Source organism: Patiria miniata, unplaced genomic scaffold, assembly GCF_015706575.1.
Source record: "Patiria miniata isolate m_02_andy unplaced genomic scaffold, ASM1570657v1 HiC_scaffold_2, whole genome shotgun sequence".
NCBI classification, from domain to species: domain Eukaryota; kingdom Metazoa; phylum Echinodermata; class Asteroidea; order Valvatida; family Asterinidae; genus Patiria; species Patiria miniata.
This window is the reverse complement of record NW_024037058.1, coordinates 16074862-16089891: the sequence shown is the minus strand read 5'-3', so window position 1 is coordinate 16089891 and position 15030 is coordinate 16074862. Positions and strand designations below refer to the sequence as shown.

Below are 15030 nucleotides of genomic sequence, written 5' to 3'. Positions count from 1 at the left end.
CATCAAAATTGAGAATTGACAGCAGTATTTGTGTGGTCAGTTTGAAGTCGACACATCTGTATTTGGCAAATGTGTGGAACATTAAACTCAGATTAAGTATTCAAAACCAGTCGTCTTAAACACTGCTCTCATAAATGTATTTCTGAGAAATGGAACAGATTTGAAATCATTTTACAACATGGAACTTTGCATGCAGTTGGTCTTGAAAGAGACTGTTATATTCAAACTAACCAGCAGTCTTGATGTTCTTAACTGCCCGGTTTGCCAGTTCAGTAAGTTTGCAGGAATTTCCTCCCATGGTTTTAGGTTATGATGTACAATGTTTTACCTTGAAGAACTCTTTAGGGAATGAAGCTTCTTTCAGAGCTGCAGACAGTGCGTATTGGTACATGGTATTCCAGGCTGCCTCCGTGTTATTAGGAATCCGCTTTTTCACAACTATAAACATTCAACAAAAACAAAACAAATACTTTGAGTATTTCCAGTGAAATAATGGCTTTGGTTTGTTTACTGAATTCTTTGCCCTAAGGTATTTTTTTGTGGTGAAATTTGCCACTGGCATTAACATGCAGATTTATTTAAGTTTTCAAAGATCTGGAGCAAACATTAACTTGTTAACCAGAATTCAATTGTTCCAAAATTTGAAGCTTGTCAGACCTACTTTGCAAACTTTCTGGATAAAAGAAGTTCATCCTACAATGATAATATGTCTCAAGTGGTAAAATGGTCTTTCTACAATCCCATTACTCACTGCTTTGGCAGTGATTTACATTATAAGGCAAATCAATCACAACCCAAAATTACAGTTGTCACAGTTCATTTAAAAAGCTTATCACTTGACTTAAGAATGGATGACTTATGATTAATTTGTGATTGACTTGTGATGGACTTATGATTGACTTATGATCGACTTGTGACTGACTTGTGATGGCTTGTGATTGGTTATTGATTGATCTGTGATCGACTTGTGATTGACTTGTGATTAACTTGTGATTGACTTGTGATGGACATGTGATGGACTTGTGATGGACTTGTGATGGACTTGTGATTTATTTGTGATTGACTTGTGACTGACTTGTGATGAACTCGTGATGGACTTGTGACTGACGTATGATCGACTTTTGACTTTCTTGTGATTAGCTTGTGGTTATCTTATGATTGACTCGTTATTGACCTGTGATGGACTTGTGATTGACTTGTGATTGACTTGTAATGACTTGTGACAACTTGACTTTATGTAACAACTGTGTTCCTTGTTGTGAGTGTTGTGTTTACCTGCAGGGGGCTTCATGAAGACCAGTTTCTCCTTAGCCCAGCCGATGGGATGCACCCTCCAGGAGAGATAGAAGAGCCAGAAATCATCAGTATTGTCTTCGATGCCTGCATAGCGTAGCCTGAGCCGGCCTCCGTACGTCTCCTTGATGATGGCTATCCATGCGTGGCGGGGGTTGAGGTCGTCCTGTACCTCCACACGCATGCCTTTCTTGATCCGGTCCACTGGAGTTGGGCTGGACACCTGAACAAACAAGAGAATTATCTGTTACTTGGAAAAGAGGAAATGTCTGATGCGATGGGTATCAGTCTGTTGAGCTTGTTTTCTGACTTGACAGTTTAGGATTGTTTCTTCCGACATTCTTAATTTTCTAATGAAGCGGCCCATTCACAAAAGAAAAATTTTACTAAGACACATAATGTTGGGCTTTTTACTCTCACTTTGATAAACCAGTTTGCTAAATTGTCTACCACACATCCCAAAATTTGTAAAATATCTTACATAAAACATGACGTAATAGGAAAAGTCCACTGATGAGGAAACAAGTAAAATACAATACTTTTTCCTTTAGAAACCACACAATCTACTATTGTTTCCAGAACATTTTTATGGTCAGTGTAATATCCAAAGTAATATCAAACCGCCACTATTTTTAAAATGCTTCATAATCCCTTAATATCCAATTTGGAACCTCTTCGGTGGTTACTTTCTTTTGTACTCTCTTTGGCATATAATCTTTGAGTGTTTAATCCACAGACTGATTACAGTGCTTTTCACTTATTTTGAAATCTAACAAAGAAATTGACGGGAGGCAGGACTTTAATTTGTAAAATCTGGAAAACTGGTCCTCTTTCTATTGTCTGATTTCTTTGATGGTGCTGACAAAAAGTCATTTTCTCCTCAACAAACATGTCTTTAAGGGGAGACACTTCAGCTGCAGAATGACACAAGATATCATATGGGCTATTCCGCGGTTACTCACGTTACATTTTTGATGTACTTTCGAGTTTCCTTGGGCTGTAATTACCTTACTGAAAAGGTTTAATAACTGTTATCCCCATGGTAGATAGAGTAGACCTAGATCTACCTCAGCACCAAACATGACATCCAGAAAAATGTGTTATGTATGATAAACAAGACACACAAATTCGGTTTTTCACGTTACATTTTCATAACGAGAGTTACTTTTATTAAACCTTGAGTTAAAACCTATGAGTTATTTTCATTAAACCTTATCAGTAAGGTAATTACAGCCCAAGGAAACTCAAAAGTACATCAAAAATGTAATGTGAGTAACAGTGGAATTGCCCATATATCCATTACATACTTGTACTGCTTAAGCGAGAAACTCACCTTTCTGATGTACAGCACATACTCCGGTATACTCTTGGCCCCAGTGAGATAAGATACCAGGTAATCCTCCCAGTTTCTGGGGCCTTTATTCAGCAATTCTAGAGAAAAAAAATCGATAAACAAACTCAATGAAAGGAAAAGGGAATAAAACATATACAAACTTGAAACCTTAAACCAATGACCTGGAAAATACAAGTTGCCGAAAACAATTTCAATATGAGTGACTGTTACATGACTGTTTTATTGCAGTAAAAAGAAGTTAGGAAGTTACGAACAGAAATGTAGGTAATACAAACAGAAACAACCAACTGGTTGTTTTCCTTTTTCTTTGCAAAATTGGCATGTTATCCTTCCATAAGAGAAAAACTTCCAAACAACTAATGACTAGGTTGTACGGCGCTGTAAAGTATTCGGAATATTGGAATCATTTTTGTTTTTCAAATAATGAGATAAAAAAAATCGCAGAAGAGAACCAACTTCACAACATAATTCTTCATCAATGTCAAATCATTTTTGCAACCAGCGAAAGGATTATTAAGAAGCTTTTATAATGACGATAACCCTCAGTTTTATACAGTGTATTATTATTACAACTGCTTTTGTTATTTTGCTCTGTTGAACCAAAACCCTTCTTCTGGTAACATAACATAGTTGCATTAGGCATTTGGTCAAATTGCAATTTGCATATTTGAATACCAAATTATTCAAATAGCATCAACATTAAAACAACTCATGATCTTTGCATACCATCAGGAGGCCGTAGACTCCGCCCATTCCTGGCACACCAGCCAATCGGATGCAGCTCCCCTGTGGCCATATCCATCCAGAAATCAGCCGACCTGTCGTTGCCGTAACCGCCGTACCTCAGCAGCAGCAGGCTGCCGCAGGCTGAGACTACGCTGGCCACCCAGTAGGTCCTGTAAGGGACGTAAGCGCTCTGTTTGTTCTGTACTTCCACCTTCATGCCCAATGTGACACCGGACTGTAAGCTGGCCTCCACCTTGGGGACAATATATAGAGCAACATCTTGTTAACAAACAACATCACCAAGAAAGAACCACGATGGCAATAGCAGTTGCTTTTGCTGACATGCTCTTGAAACCCTAACCAGTGCCATTACACGGGCCCTGTACTTGATGCAATTGCAGGGGATGCATATCTTTGGTCAAGGCTTTCGACGATAGTGTGTTTAACGATCAATGGTCGGCCGCTAAAATAAACAATAGCCGCGCGCTATGTGCACTCACTTGTAAACTGTACAAACCACGAACAACAACCTCACGAGGCAAGGCTACAATATGCAAATCAGTTGTTGGATATGCAAATCAACTTGTTGGAGAATGTAGCCACACTATCCAGCTCTCTATCCATGTACAATATGAGCCTCCATGACCAAGAACTAATAATAATCCCACCGTTATTCACATACAAGGTCGCCGCTGGAAATCCAGCAACAAACTAAAGAAACCACATAAGGCAAGGCGAACGGTTATTCCAAGACGTCTGTTCGGCACCAACTGATTTGCATATTGTAACCTAGCCACGTTTTGTTAGGTCGCTGTTTGCGCTTCGTACAGTACTTGTGAGTGCATTGCGTGTGGCTACTGTTTATGTTAGCAGCCGACCAATCAATCATAGGACACTATCGTCAATCGCCTTGACCAAAGCTAGGGGATGCATGACTTATAGTGCTTTACTATTAAAGGGGTGCATGAGAAATTTGCAGATGGTTAGTGACAACGTCGACCCTAACAATGATGAAATTGTTAAGATGAGCCGTACTCTTGTTACTGGGATGTGTGCCTTAATCCATATGTACTTACATGCTTAAAGGCTGTATGAGGTGCAGCTTTGGAGCCTGTGATTTCCAAGTAATCCTCCCATGTGAACTCAATATTGTCTTCATCTTGCGCATCTGGGGCTGCAATTGCAACAGCGAAAAATAGCCCATCAGAACATGCAGAATGAAATCCTGGTTCAAATCATTAGTCGCGTTGTATTTTTAAAAAACTGGGACAAAGGAAACAAAATAGACTTTTCAAAACTTTAATCTGATCTTTTTGATAAAAAAAACCAACAGATCTGTCGAGAACACAAAAAATACATCCTTATCCTTTTAAGTTATATCCTTAAATCCAAACAAAAAAGAAACAATTTCTATTACAACACTCAAGTACTTCAATGAGAGGAGTAAATTTGAATTACTCAAGAAGCCAAAAAATAAAACCTTTTGAAAATCTGCCCCCCCCCAAAAGCAATATAACTTCGCCCATGTAAAAAAAAAGGAAAACGAAGGGGGGGGGGGGGAGAAGAAAACAGGAAGCACAGGAATATCAAAAACCAAATGAACAGCAAACACTTGTTAAATGTAATGTAGTATGGAGCCATTTTTATAGATTTGTGCGTCCTCTCTATAAGCTGCTGAAAGCTGCTGAATGACCTATCTATGTGGCTTCACAGGAAGCAAGGGCCAGAAGAAACAATCGGGGAAGGAGGGACACTACTAAACTTAACATAGTCAAATTGGGGGCCTACTGCTATAGAGAAGATGTACAGTCTGACTACATAGTCCGAGCATCACTCGTTCTTCAACAGAACCCTCTCCGTAGCCAACATCTGATACATGGGAGCAATGCAAATTATATGTGACCCTGCACCAGCCGGTGTTTCTGGCCTTCTGTTAATACTCCCAGGGCTGCGGAGTATTTAGGAGAACCACCAACCAAGTACCAAGTACAGAATACGTCAGGAAACACTCTCATCCAGTTATTTAAGATCCAACACTTGACAGTAGAGACCGATGGCCACATGACGTCATCCACAAACCTTATATTCTAGAATTCATGTCAGCAGTCGAGGCTTTGAGTCAGACTTACTAACCTTCCTTTTTTCCCTCTTCCTTAATGGTCTCTTTCTCCTCCTCACCATCTTCTATCTCGGAGTGTCTCCGCTTCCGCTGCGGGATGGGTGCTTGAGGGTAAGGCATATTATACCTGGGAGCGATGTACAAATAAAAATTACTTTGCCGCTGCTTTCTCAGTTCATGAAAGCTAGATTTGTGAATTATGCAGGTAAATTGCATTAGAGGGAGATGTAAATGTTAATATATCAGGTTTTACTATTAACACCGACTTCAGTGCCCATTCCTTTATCAGTTTATAACAAGCCAGCCGAAACTGGCAAGCACAGTGACAAAGTGGTTATGATGTTTGCACTAGTAAGCTGGAGGTTGTAGGTTCAAGTCCTGCCTGTGAATTTTTTTTTGCTCACCCATTCTCAGAAAGCAGAGGGTAAAAATAAAACCTGCTAATCAAAATTACATTTGTGAAGGGCAAGCGGGCAACACCAAATAATAAGAATTGGACATAAAGAAACCTAGGCAAATGTAAGTGGATCGCCGTGGTCCAGTGGTTACGGTGTTCGACCCACGTGCCACGGTACATGGGTTCGAACCCCGACAAACATGGGTTTAAACCCCGACGGGGAAAATGGTGCTTGTGTTCTTGGGCAAGACACTTGACTATAATTGCCTCCCTCCACCCAGTAGTATAAATGGGTACCTGTGAGGGTACAGACCAGATTGCGTTGATCTCGGCTGTAGAAAAGTGGCCTCATGGCGACAGGGGTAATAACTGTGGAGCGTTTTGAGACCTACCTTTGGTGGAAAGCACCATATAAGCAACACAAGTTATTATTATAATTATTATTAACCTTGACTACAAAAATGAATTACAAAGCAAACTGAATTGGCTGAACGGTTGTATTCTGCCTAAGGAATGCAATTATCATTACTTCAAAGCCACGTCGATGCTAGACATGGACTCCTTGGCAGCATTCTTGTCACCATCGGCGGTGATGGGAGTAAGTACTGGATGCGGTGAGCCGAGTTTGGGCGAGGGCATCTTGGGAGCGATCGGAACTGGCATGGACACTGGGCTCTGCATTGGGTAAAAGGATAAACAGACATAAAAATGCTAACTCACTGTAATTAAAACAAAAGCTCTCCTTCCAGATATCCTGTACAAGTCAATATCATTAGTCAATTACAAGTGAGGCCACAAGTAACAGGAGATGAACAATTAGGAATGCCTTTGTTATTGTTAAAACAATTGAAAAAATGAAATACCACCACTTGATGCCAGTATCTGTGAAACAGTCTTTGCAAGAATTTGGTACACTACCTGAGAGACTTGCTGGCCAGACGGCATGGGCAGTATAGGCTGCTGGGGCTGGGGCACGACCTGCAGATACTGCTGATTGGGCAGTCCGGTCACCTGCAGCAACTGGGGTCTGTAGGTCATGGAGCCCTCGGTCTGAGAGTGGGGGATAGGGGCCTGGACGGTTGCCCTGACGATGGGCTGACTGAGGGTGTTGACGGTTGCTAGGGACTGCTGTGACTGGGATAGGTTCACCTGTCAAGTTGGATGGAATCTGAATAAATAGTCGTAGCTACAAAACAGTTTTACTGTTTAGTTACTCATTAAAGTACTACATATCTACATGTATTCTAAATATATCGTTAATGTAATTCTTGCAGGAGGGGATCCGGAAGGCCTGGTGGGGAAAGTACAATGGTTTTGTGTGATAGTTTAATTTAGCTGAAATTCTGAGGGGCTCAATCACTGAGAAGCCTTTAAAGTCAGTGCATGCATAAGGCCACCAGCTGATAAAATACTTTACCATATTTCTTTTAGGCAAATTTAGGAACTTGCCCAGACCTGTGTTTGAATGTATGAAACCCTGGACCAGATCCAGGTTTAGAAGGGGAAGAGTAGGAGCAGGGTTAGCTCTTACAGCTGAAGGCATGCACCTGCTGAGAGGCAGAAGGCATGCTCCCCTAAGAAATGTTAAAATCTGCGACAATCGAGGGTAAAAGAAAAACATCAATGTACACAACTGGAATAGAATTAAAATGTGTTAAATCATTCAGTCGAGAGCGTAATGCGCTGTATTTCTTACCTGAATCAGTCCAATGGTTGCCTGTGCACCACATGTCTGTATGAGGTGAGGCTGTACAACCGAGGGTGATGTCGAACCCTGGACCACTGCAGCAGAGGCTTGATTTCCCGCAGCGCTTCCCGCTTTCAGCTGAGCTTGGGTGTATTTAGGCAGAGCTTGTAGCATGATGTTGGTCTGGAGACTCGCCTGTGTGGAGCTACCTCCTTGCACTGGAGTCTGGATAATCTTGGCCTGGACGGTGGATAGCGGCGTGCTTCCAGACTGGAGATTGAATGGTAGAGTGGATGGTACGGGAATGCCAGATGCGAGGATAAACTGTTTTGGAAGGATGGTCAGCGGTGTCTGCTGAGGGGCCAATATATTGCCCCCTTGGGTGTTTGCGCCTGCTCCCATACTTATGTTGGTCGATGGTGTTGTGGTGGATGTTCGGTGGTGGACGTTGGAGATGGCACCCACCTGGCCCAGGGTGATTTTGGATCCTGGTGTCAGCGACTGGATCTGCTGCTGTTGCAGCTGCTGAGCTTGGGATGTTATGGCTAGCGGGATCCTTGGTGTGAACTGAATCTGACCCAGGGTGGAAGTAGATGCAGAAGTCCCCACTGCTTGTAATTGTGTTGGTGTGATGGTTACCGCGGGGGAAACTTGAACGGGGCTTGTTGCCGTTTGCTTGAGGGCAAGAGGCCGTTGACCCATGGCGTTCTGTGTGATTAGATGTTGTTGCTGCTGCTGCTGCTGTTGCTGTTGTTGTGCTACTGCCAGCGCTTTTTGATATCGCTGCTGCCGTGCTAATTGAGCGACTGTCGGGGTCACAGTTCTGGTAATGCTGGCAGCTATGCCTGCTGTTGGTCCAACAGATGTCGGCGATAACAGGTTTCCCTGGGTGTTGGGGACGATTGTGAATCTCTGCCCTGCAGTGATTATGACAGGTTTGTTAGGTCCTGTCTGATGTGCTGTCCCTGTTGGAGCGGCCTGGACGATGATCTTGGGAGACATGGCTGTCTGCAACAACAAAGGCTGGCTCTTAGCATTGGAAGTTGGGCTACTTGCGCTAGACTTTCCTGTTGTGGCAACCACTTGGCTTCCAGATGTAATGCTCACACTGTTTGCAATGCTTCCCTGTAGCTGCTTTGGCTGCAGCAGAACGGCTGAAACCTGGCTGGGCTGCATCTTTGGCTGCATCAATCCCTGCATCTGTGCTGGCTGAGTTAGGGCCCCTGTCTTGACTTGTTTCTCAATCTGCTTAAGCTGCTGCATTTGTATTGCCGCAACAGATCTCTTGTACACTCGCTGGGGGACCTGCACGGGCTGTTTTGAGGGTGGCTTGAAGAAGGCCCCCACCTTGTTGGGGTGTTCCGCAGCGTCCTGTTTTCGGCCCTCCAATGTCACCTGCGTGGCCCCTAGCTTGGGCATCGTGGCTCCTGTACTGATCCCGGGTCTTGTCGGCTGTGCGGCAGGCTGCACAGTCAGGGTGATGTTATTCCCAAGAGAGAGATTGGCATTCTGACCGAGCTGGGCCTGCTGCAGATTGAGCACCAACTGTTGGCTGGATGGTATCCCCGTTGCAGTTGGGATACCCTGTGAAGTCGATGAAGTTTGCGAAGTACCTGCTTGATGAGGAGTAGTCTGGGCTTTATCCTGTTGGATGCTCACCTTTGGTACTATTAGAATAGTGGGCGGGAGTCCGGGTACTTGACTTTGGGATTTGGGCTGGTTGGAGGCCATTGTTCAGTCTCACTGAAACCCTTTCACACAGTTGTTAAGGCCATTTCAGTCAAAAAAAAGTTATTGGTTCTTTGTTGACTTTTATCAAAGCCCCATTTTACTGTTGACCAATGAACATCGCGATAATGACACTGTGAAGAAACAGAAAATGAAAAATTACTTTCTGAAAGTTGCAGGTTCAATTCCCAATTCCAGGCTATTTCTACTGTTCTATTGATTTTTGGAAAAAAAACAAACATTCTGTCAATGATGGGAATTGTTCTTAACACTTGCACAGATTGCATGCTTCCTTCATCTTTCAGTCTACAAAAAGTCAACAAATAAAATTGATTCCAAAGAAACTTTTTGACTCTTCATGAAAACTTTTGCTGAAAAAGTTATTAAAACACTTCCCCAACTGAAGGTTTTTACTTTATCTGCAAACCACACCATTATTTTTGTGTTTGGCAGATTTTGTTTAGATAACTTTTTTTCCCTCCAGAACTTTTTTGATGTGTAATAATTTTAAATTTCACATTAAAATATAATGTTAATGCAATTCGAGCGATTCACAATGCAGTGCGCCACCAATAGTTTTTCACGGAGAGTCCATTTTTCAAGTTCACGGTCGACAAAGCACGGTCCATTTGAATGAGTGTAAGTAGACAACTTGAGCTAATTTGATATAGATTGGGGCACAGCGTTCTACCGCCTTACAAAAACACCATAAAAAGAAAAGAAAAAGGGCAAACATATACTCGATTCAACGCTGATGAAACTATTGACAGGAAAACTAACAGTTTCAAATGTCCCCCGCTGCGAATTTGTCGACCATCTCCCACAATGCACTGCGAAAAATGAACTCTCTGTGGCAAAGTCTTGGTGGCGCACTGCATTGTGAATTTCCCGAATTGCTCATATTGTCTTTTATCAATTTATATAACTTGAATAAAATGAACTCAATCAATTACAAATGAATTATTAATTGTTCACACTTTAACCCTTACCCTACTAGACCCTCCAACGCATGCCAATATGTGCCTCAAGAAAATCTCCTATGTTTTTTGCATGGCCCTCCAATATCTGCCATGTCATTTCAAGGGTAACTGGACAGGCACTCCAATACATGCCACAGAGAACAATGAGAGTCCTCTGATAACAAAGTGAGTGCCCCCAGCTGGTCAGTATCAGGCACCCTCCAGGGCCTCCAACTCCTGCCAATTGGAGCCTTCACTGCTACATCAAAGTATCCTCCAATAAACTGCAGCTGGAGGGCATTGGCATAACCAACTGACATGCAGTAAACTACCCTCAGAGAGTAAGGGTTAAAGTTGCTCTACCCATGAGATTTTTTTAACATTTCCTACTAATTAATTTTTAATTTTCAATTTTATGGAAAAAGCCACTTTTCCCCTCTTTTTTTGACGTTTTCAATCCTCTGAAAATATGCTTTGTTTTGGGTTGCTTTTGCACCCACAACGCACGAGAGTCAATGTTTTGGTTGATGTCCATTTCAAAAGTGAAGTCAATGTATCCATGATCTTCTATAATTTTTTTTAAAGGGAATGTACATCATTGGCTTTTGCTGTAATTTTCAGAAATGAACTTTTTGAAGGGTTAGTATAATAGATCAAATGTTGTTTAATTGACATGTTTGAAGTTTTGTTTTCAAAAATGCTTGAAAAACCAAGAAAAACAAAAATGCTTAAGTAATCTGGTTCCCTGACTCCAATAAAGGTAAAATGGATCAATTTATAGATGTCGGAAAATTGTAAGGTAAGGGAACCAGTCTAGCTGGCCTGCACCCGTTCATTTGCAAATATTCCCTTTAACTAAAGGCAAATCTTGAAAAATAAAATGAAGAATGAAATTACAAAAACTTTTAAATGTTATAAATAAATGTTGAGTCTAGCACAGGGTTGCGCTGAGGGATTACTGGCAACTGAATCTAAAGCCGGATGTATTTAATTCCTATTTTTCCCGAAAAATATAAGATCAATTTCCTATTTTCCTGAAAATATCTAATGTCACATAGAATCCAGGCATGCAACAGGGAATAAAAAAAAGAGGAAACTCTAAACAACATTGTACAGTGTTTATCAATTTGTAAATTTGGCATTCATGAGAAGTAAAAAAACGAGGAAATCAGCGAATCGGAGGAAAAGTTGCCTGCCTGAGAATTACATCCCTATCATATTTTGTACACTGACCATCTTTACCATATTTTTTTGTCAGGCATATGCAAACAAGATACAAGGCTTCAATTGGTGTTCGAGCGTGCATAAGATAACAGTGCAGCAGTGGAGTCCTTTACTGAGTCTGACAAGTAAAATATAAGGTGGCGTATCAGGTATAAAAGCCTGTGAACCTAAAATTTGGCTTTTGAATACTAGCAATAATCATGACTTTGGTGTAAATTTCTATACATCACATTACAATGTCATTCAAAATACTTTCCTGAATGGGGGGGGGGGGGGGTTAAAATAAAACATCTACATGTCAGTTGAACAGTTGTCATTAGGAGAACATAACCAACTTTGTTGAAGAGCACTGACAGTAAATCAGTTCAAATATTTTTTTTTTTTTTTGGGGGGGGGTTTAATATAAGACTTATCACCCCCTCAAATAAATACAGTATTTTCAAACCGAAGTTCAAATTAGCTAGATCTAATTATGAATCATCAAACAAATAAAAACAGGGAATTGAGAAGTGACAACACAATTCCAGTGCAAAAAGTGGGAATCAATATTTTTTGGGGGCGCAAGTTTCATCAAATCATGTACAAATGCAATAAGAAATGGTAAATATTTAGGCCGAGTACATAAAAATAAGCAGATTCTCATCCAGCCTTTTTGTAAAAATGAAGTAGGCGGGTGATTTTTTCCTTCCTCCCCCCCCCCTTCCCCCTAGATGGTGGACTTTCCAAGATGACGGATGGAGTCTTCAATGATCTCGACTATTTTACTGATACAAACTTGTGTTCAAAGGAGCCATTACATAATTTTGTTGGAAACAAATAAAAAGACAATATAATATTGACAATATACTGGACAAAAATAATTGCATTTTTATGTATGAATTAAAAAAACACCCAAAAAACGGCCAGGATAAAAGGAAGCGGCGGAGACAAGAAACTGGTTTATTTTTGTACTCTGCTTTAAAATTGAGTGTGCAACTTCACTCCCCGAATTTGTAATATAATATGCAACATCATGGTTAAGCATTTTAACAAAAATTCTCAACATTAATCAATGTTTTCTTCAAAAGCTAGAGCACAGTAAACATAATCTTAGAATGTCTTAATTACGGGAGTTGAGTTCTGTCATTCAAGGGTTTGAAGTCAGGCACGCACCTGGGAAATTAGAAAAATCGAGGAAACTCCCAAACCACACAAGACATTGTACAGTGTTTTTTAATTTGTAATGGCATTCATGAGAAGTAAAAAATGAGAAAATCAGCGGACCCGAGAAAAGTTGCACGTAAAGTTAAACATTTGTAAAAAAAGAAAGAAAAGACTATTGCATGGATCATTTCTCTGAATTATTTTGAAACATGATTTGGTCATTTAAACGATTGTTTTAAACACATGGGCCTAAGACTTTAACAAAATCTGTATTTTGATTTTTTTTTCACAGCAGAATCAGTGCATAGATCTAAACATGATGGAGGCCACTCTAGTCTGTGACTCCCACTTCACATGAAAATCTCGACATATTATCAGCCACTTCGGAGTTACAAAAATGTACTACAGCGCGTGCACACATCAGATTCAACGATTTAGTTTCGGGGGATAAAAAACAAAACAGATAAATGCACACAAGTCTATGGGGGACATGGTAACCAAATTCACATTTTGCAATTTTTCATCGAATCAGAAAGAAGATGGAACCTTCTGTTCTCCAAAAAGTTGGAGAATACAAAACAACTTAAAATCACGGTGCCATTAAAAAAAACCTCAAAGTTTGCATTTACTTCAAAACAAGAACTTTTCTTTGATTTTGTTGGTACCCCGCTTGGATTTTGCACGCGTGTTGCGAACCTTTCATCCATAAAACTAAATCATTGTATCTGATGTGCCCATGCACAGGAACACATTTTTGTAACTCTGAAGGCAAAGTGGCTTATTCACTCCGATTTTTTATGAAAACTTGTTGGACAATTTGTAAATAGATACTCTTGATTTGAAGATGGTGATGTGCTTCTATTTGGGCTTTAATGCATGTAATGGTTAATAGTTGGTTAACGGCTGGTTGGTTAATGTATGGAGAAATAATTCCTCCATGGTTAATGCTAATGGTTAATAGATATGAGAGGGTATTTTAACAATCAAATACACACACATACAAATAGTTCCAGGAATATTTTTATTTTACACTTGTAGTTGTAGGGTCTCAACAATTTAAGGATGACACTTGAAAGTTACTTTCAAGTATAAAATGCAAATTTAAATGTAATAATAAAAATAGGCCTAAAGCCCTTGAAGTTCAATCAAATAGTGAACAAAATGTTGAAAAAAAAAAAAATCATGTTTTTTTTCATTTCATTGCTGTTTTCATTCTCCGTTGGGAATTTGTTGGGAATTTAAAACTCAAAATGTAACCTGCAAATTGCAACTGCATGCCACTGAATTTCAATTTACGTCACTTTTTAACCAAAATTTAACTTCTTTCTGCAATTTCTTTAAATACAAAACACGCTCAAGTGACTGATCAAAAACTTATAAAATATTGGTGAAGTATTTATCGAAATATATTCCATTAAAACTGCAAAGAAGTGACCATTCTTAACGTCTTTTTGCTGAAACCGCTGCGCTAGTCCCTAAATGAACCCCAGCGATCCACACACCATCTCATACCCATGGCGCTTTCTGCATAACTAATGAGTATGCAAACACCCCTGTACGTACATGACGTAGCGTTCGTACGTACGCATGAAGTGCACGCTAGGGCAAAACAACTTCCTTGCAAGCACACTGACAAACATTCGGCAGCAGGAAATCCACAAATACGACACAAAAAATCAATCAAGTACTCCCAGTACATGGTATAGGTCACACACTTGCGAACAAAAGTATTCTTACCCCACAGATGCGGGTTTTTGTGGTGCTTTTCGACAATTTTCCACTCGTTTCTGCCGCGATCACCCTCTCAAATCTTCAGCAAAATGGCACCTGGTAAAGTAAACTGCGCATGTGCAGAATCATGCATTAAATAGAGGGGTAAGATGTATGTACAGACGGGACTTTTGCATATTTCGCTATCTTCTTTGAAGGTCTAATATAACCAGATCAATCAACATTTAAATTCAATAATATTATCAAAACACTTTAAATATTTGTAATGGAAATATAAAGCCTTAACTTCAGAAATGTATAAACAAAGTATACGAATTTGAAAGCAATACCTATACTTTGTTCTATGTCGACGAATCCTAATCAACATATGGGTAGGTGGAGTTCGCGTTGGTGAAAAAAAAAATAGAGGCAGGGGGTGTTGCAATTTCGGGGCAAATTACACAAATATTTGAGGTACATCAGTCGAAAAGACAATAGTTCTAAGAATAATCAATGACAGTGCGCCAGTTTTTCTTGAAGACAAGATCATTTTCATGAGGTCTCTCGCTCTTCGATGCAAAACTGTCTGCACCTCCTGGTTGTGAAATAGAACGAGACGTCAACACTTGTTATATGAATATTTATAAGGTGCAACAACACCGGTGCCGCTGTTTGGCTGCGATTGCCAAA

General features: G+C 40.3%; 1 protein-coding gene across 1 annotated transcript in view; it reads right to left on the bottom strand.

The window, feature by feature from the left end:
• LOC119726677 (scm-like with four MBT domains protein 1) overlaps window positions 1–14465 on the bottom strand; it is a 35293-nt gene extending 20828 nt beyond the window's left edge. Inside the window, exons 1-10 of the mRNA XM_038198461.1 lie at window positions 14368–14465; window positions 7586–9438; window positions 6808–7038; window positions 6419–6564; window positions 5507–5619; window positions 4450–4547; window positions 3374–3626; window positions 2627–2724; window positions 1276–1516; window positions 329–438 (exon numbers count right to left, since the gene is read on the bottom strand). Coding sequence (XP_038054389.1) covers window positions 329–438; window positions 1276–1516; window positions 2627–2724; window positions 3374–3626; window positions 4450–4547; window positions 5507–5619; window positions 6419–6564; window positions 6808–7038; window positions 7586–9307 — 3012 coding nt within the window. The 5' untranslated portion in view covers window positions 9308–9438; window positions 14368–14465. The remainder of the gene's footprint in view (window positions 1–328; window positions 439–1275; window positions 1517–2626; window positions 2725–3373; window positions 3627–4449; window positions 4548–5506; window positions 5620–6418; window positions 6565–6807; window positions 7039–7585; window positions 9439–14367) is intronic.
• Window positions 14466–15030: the final 565 nt, after the last annotated feature.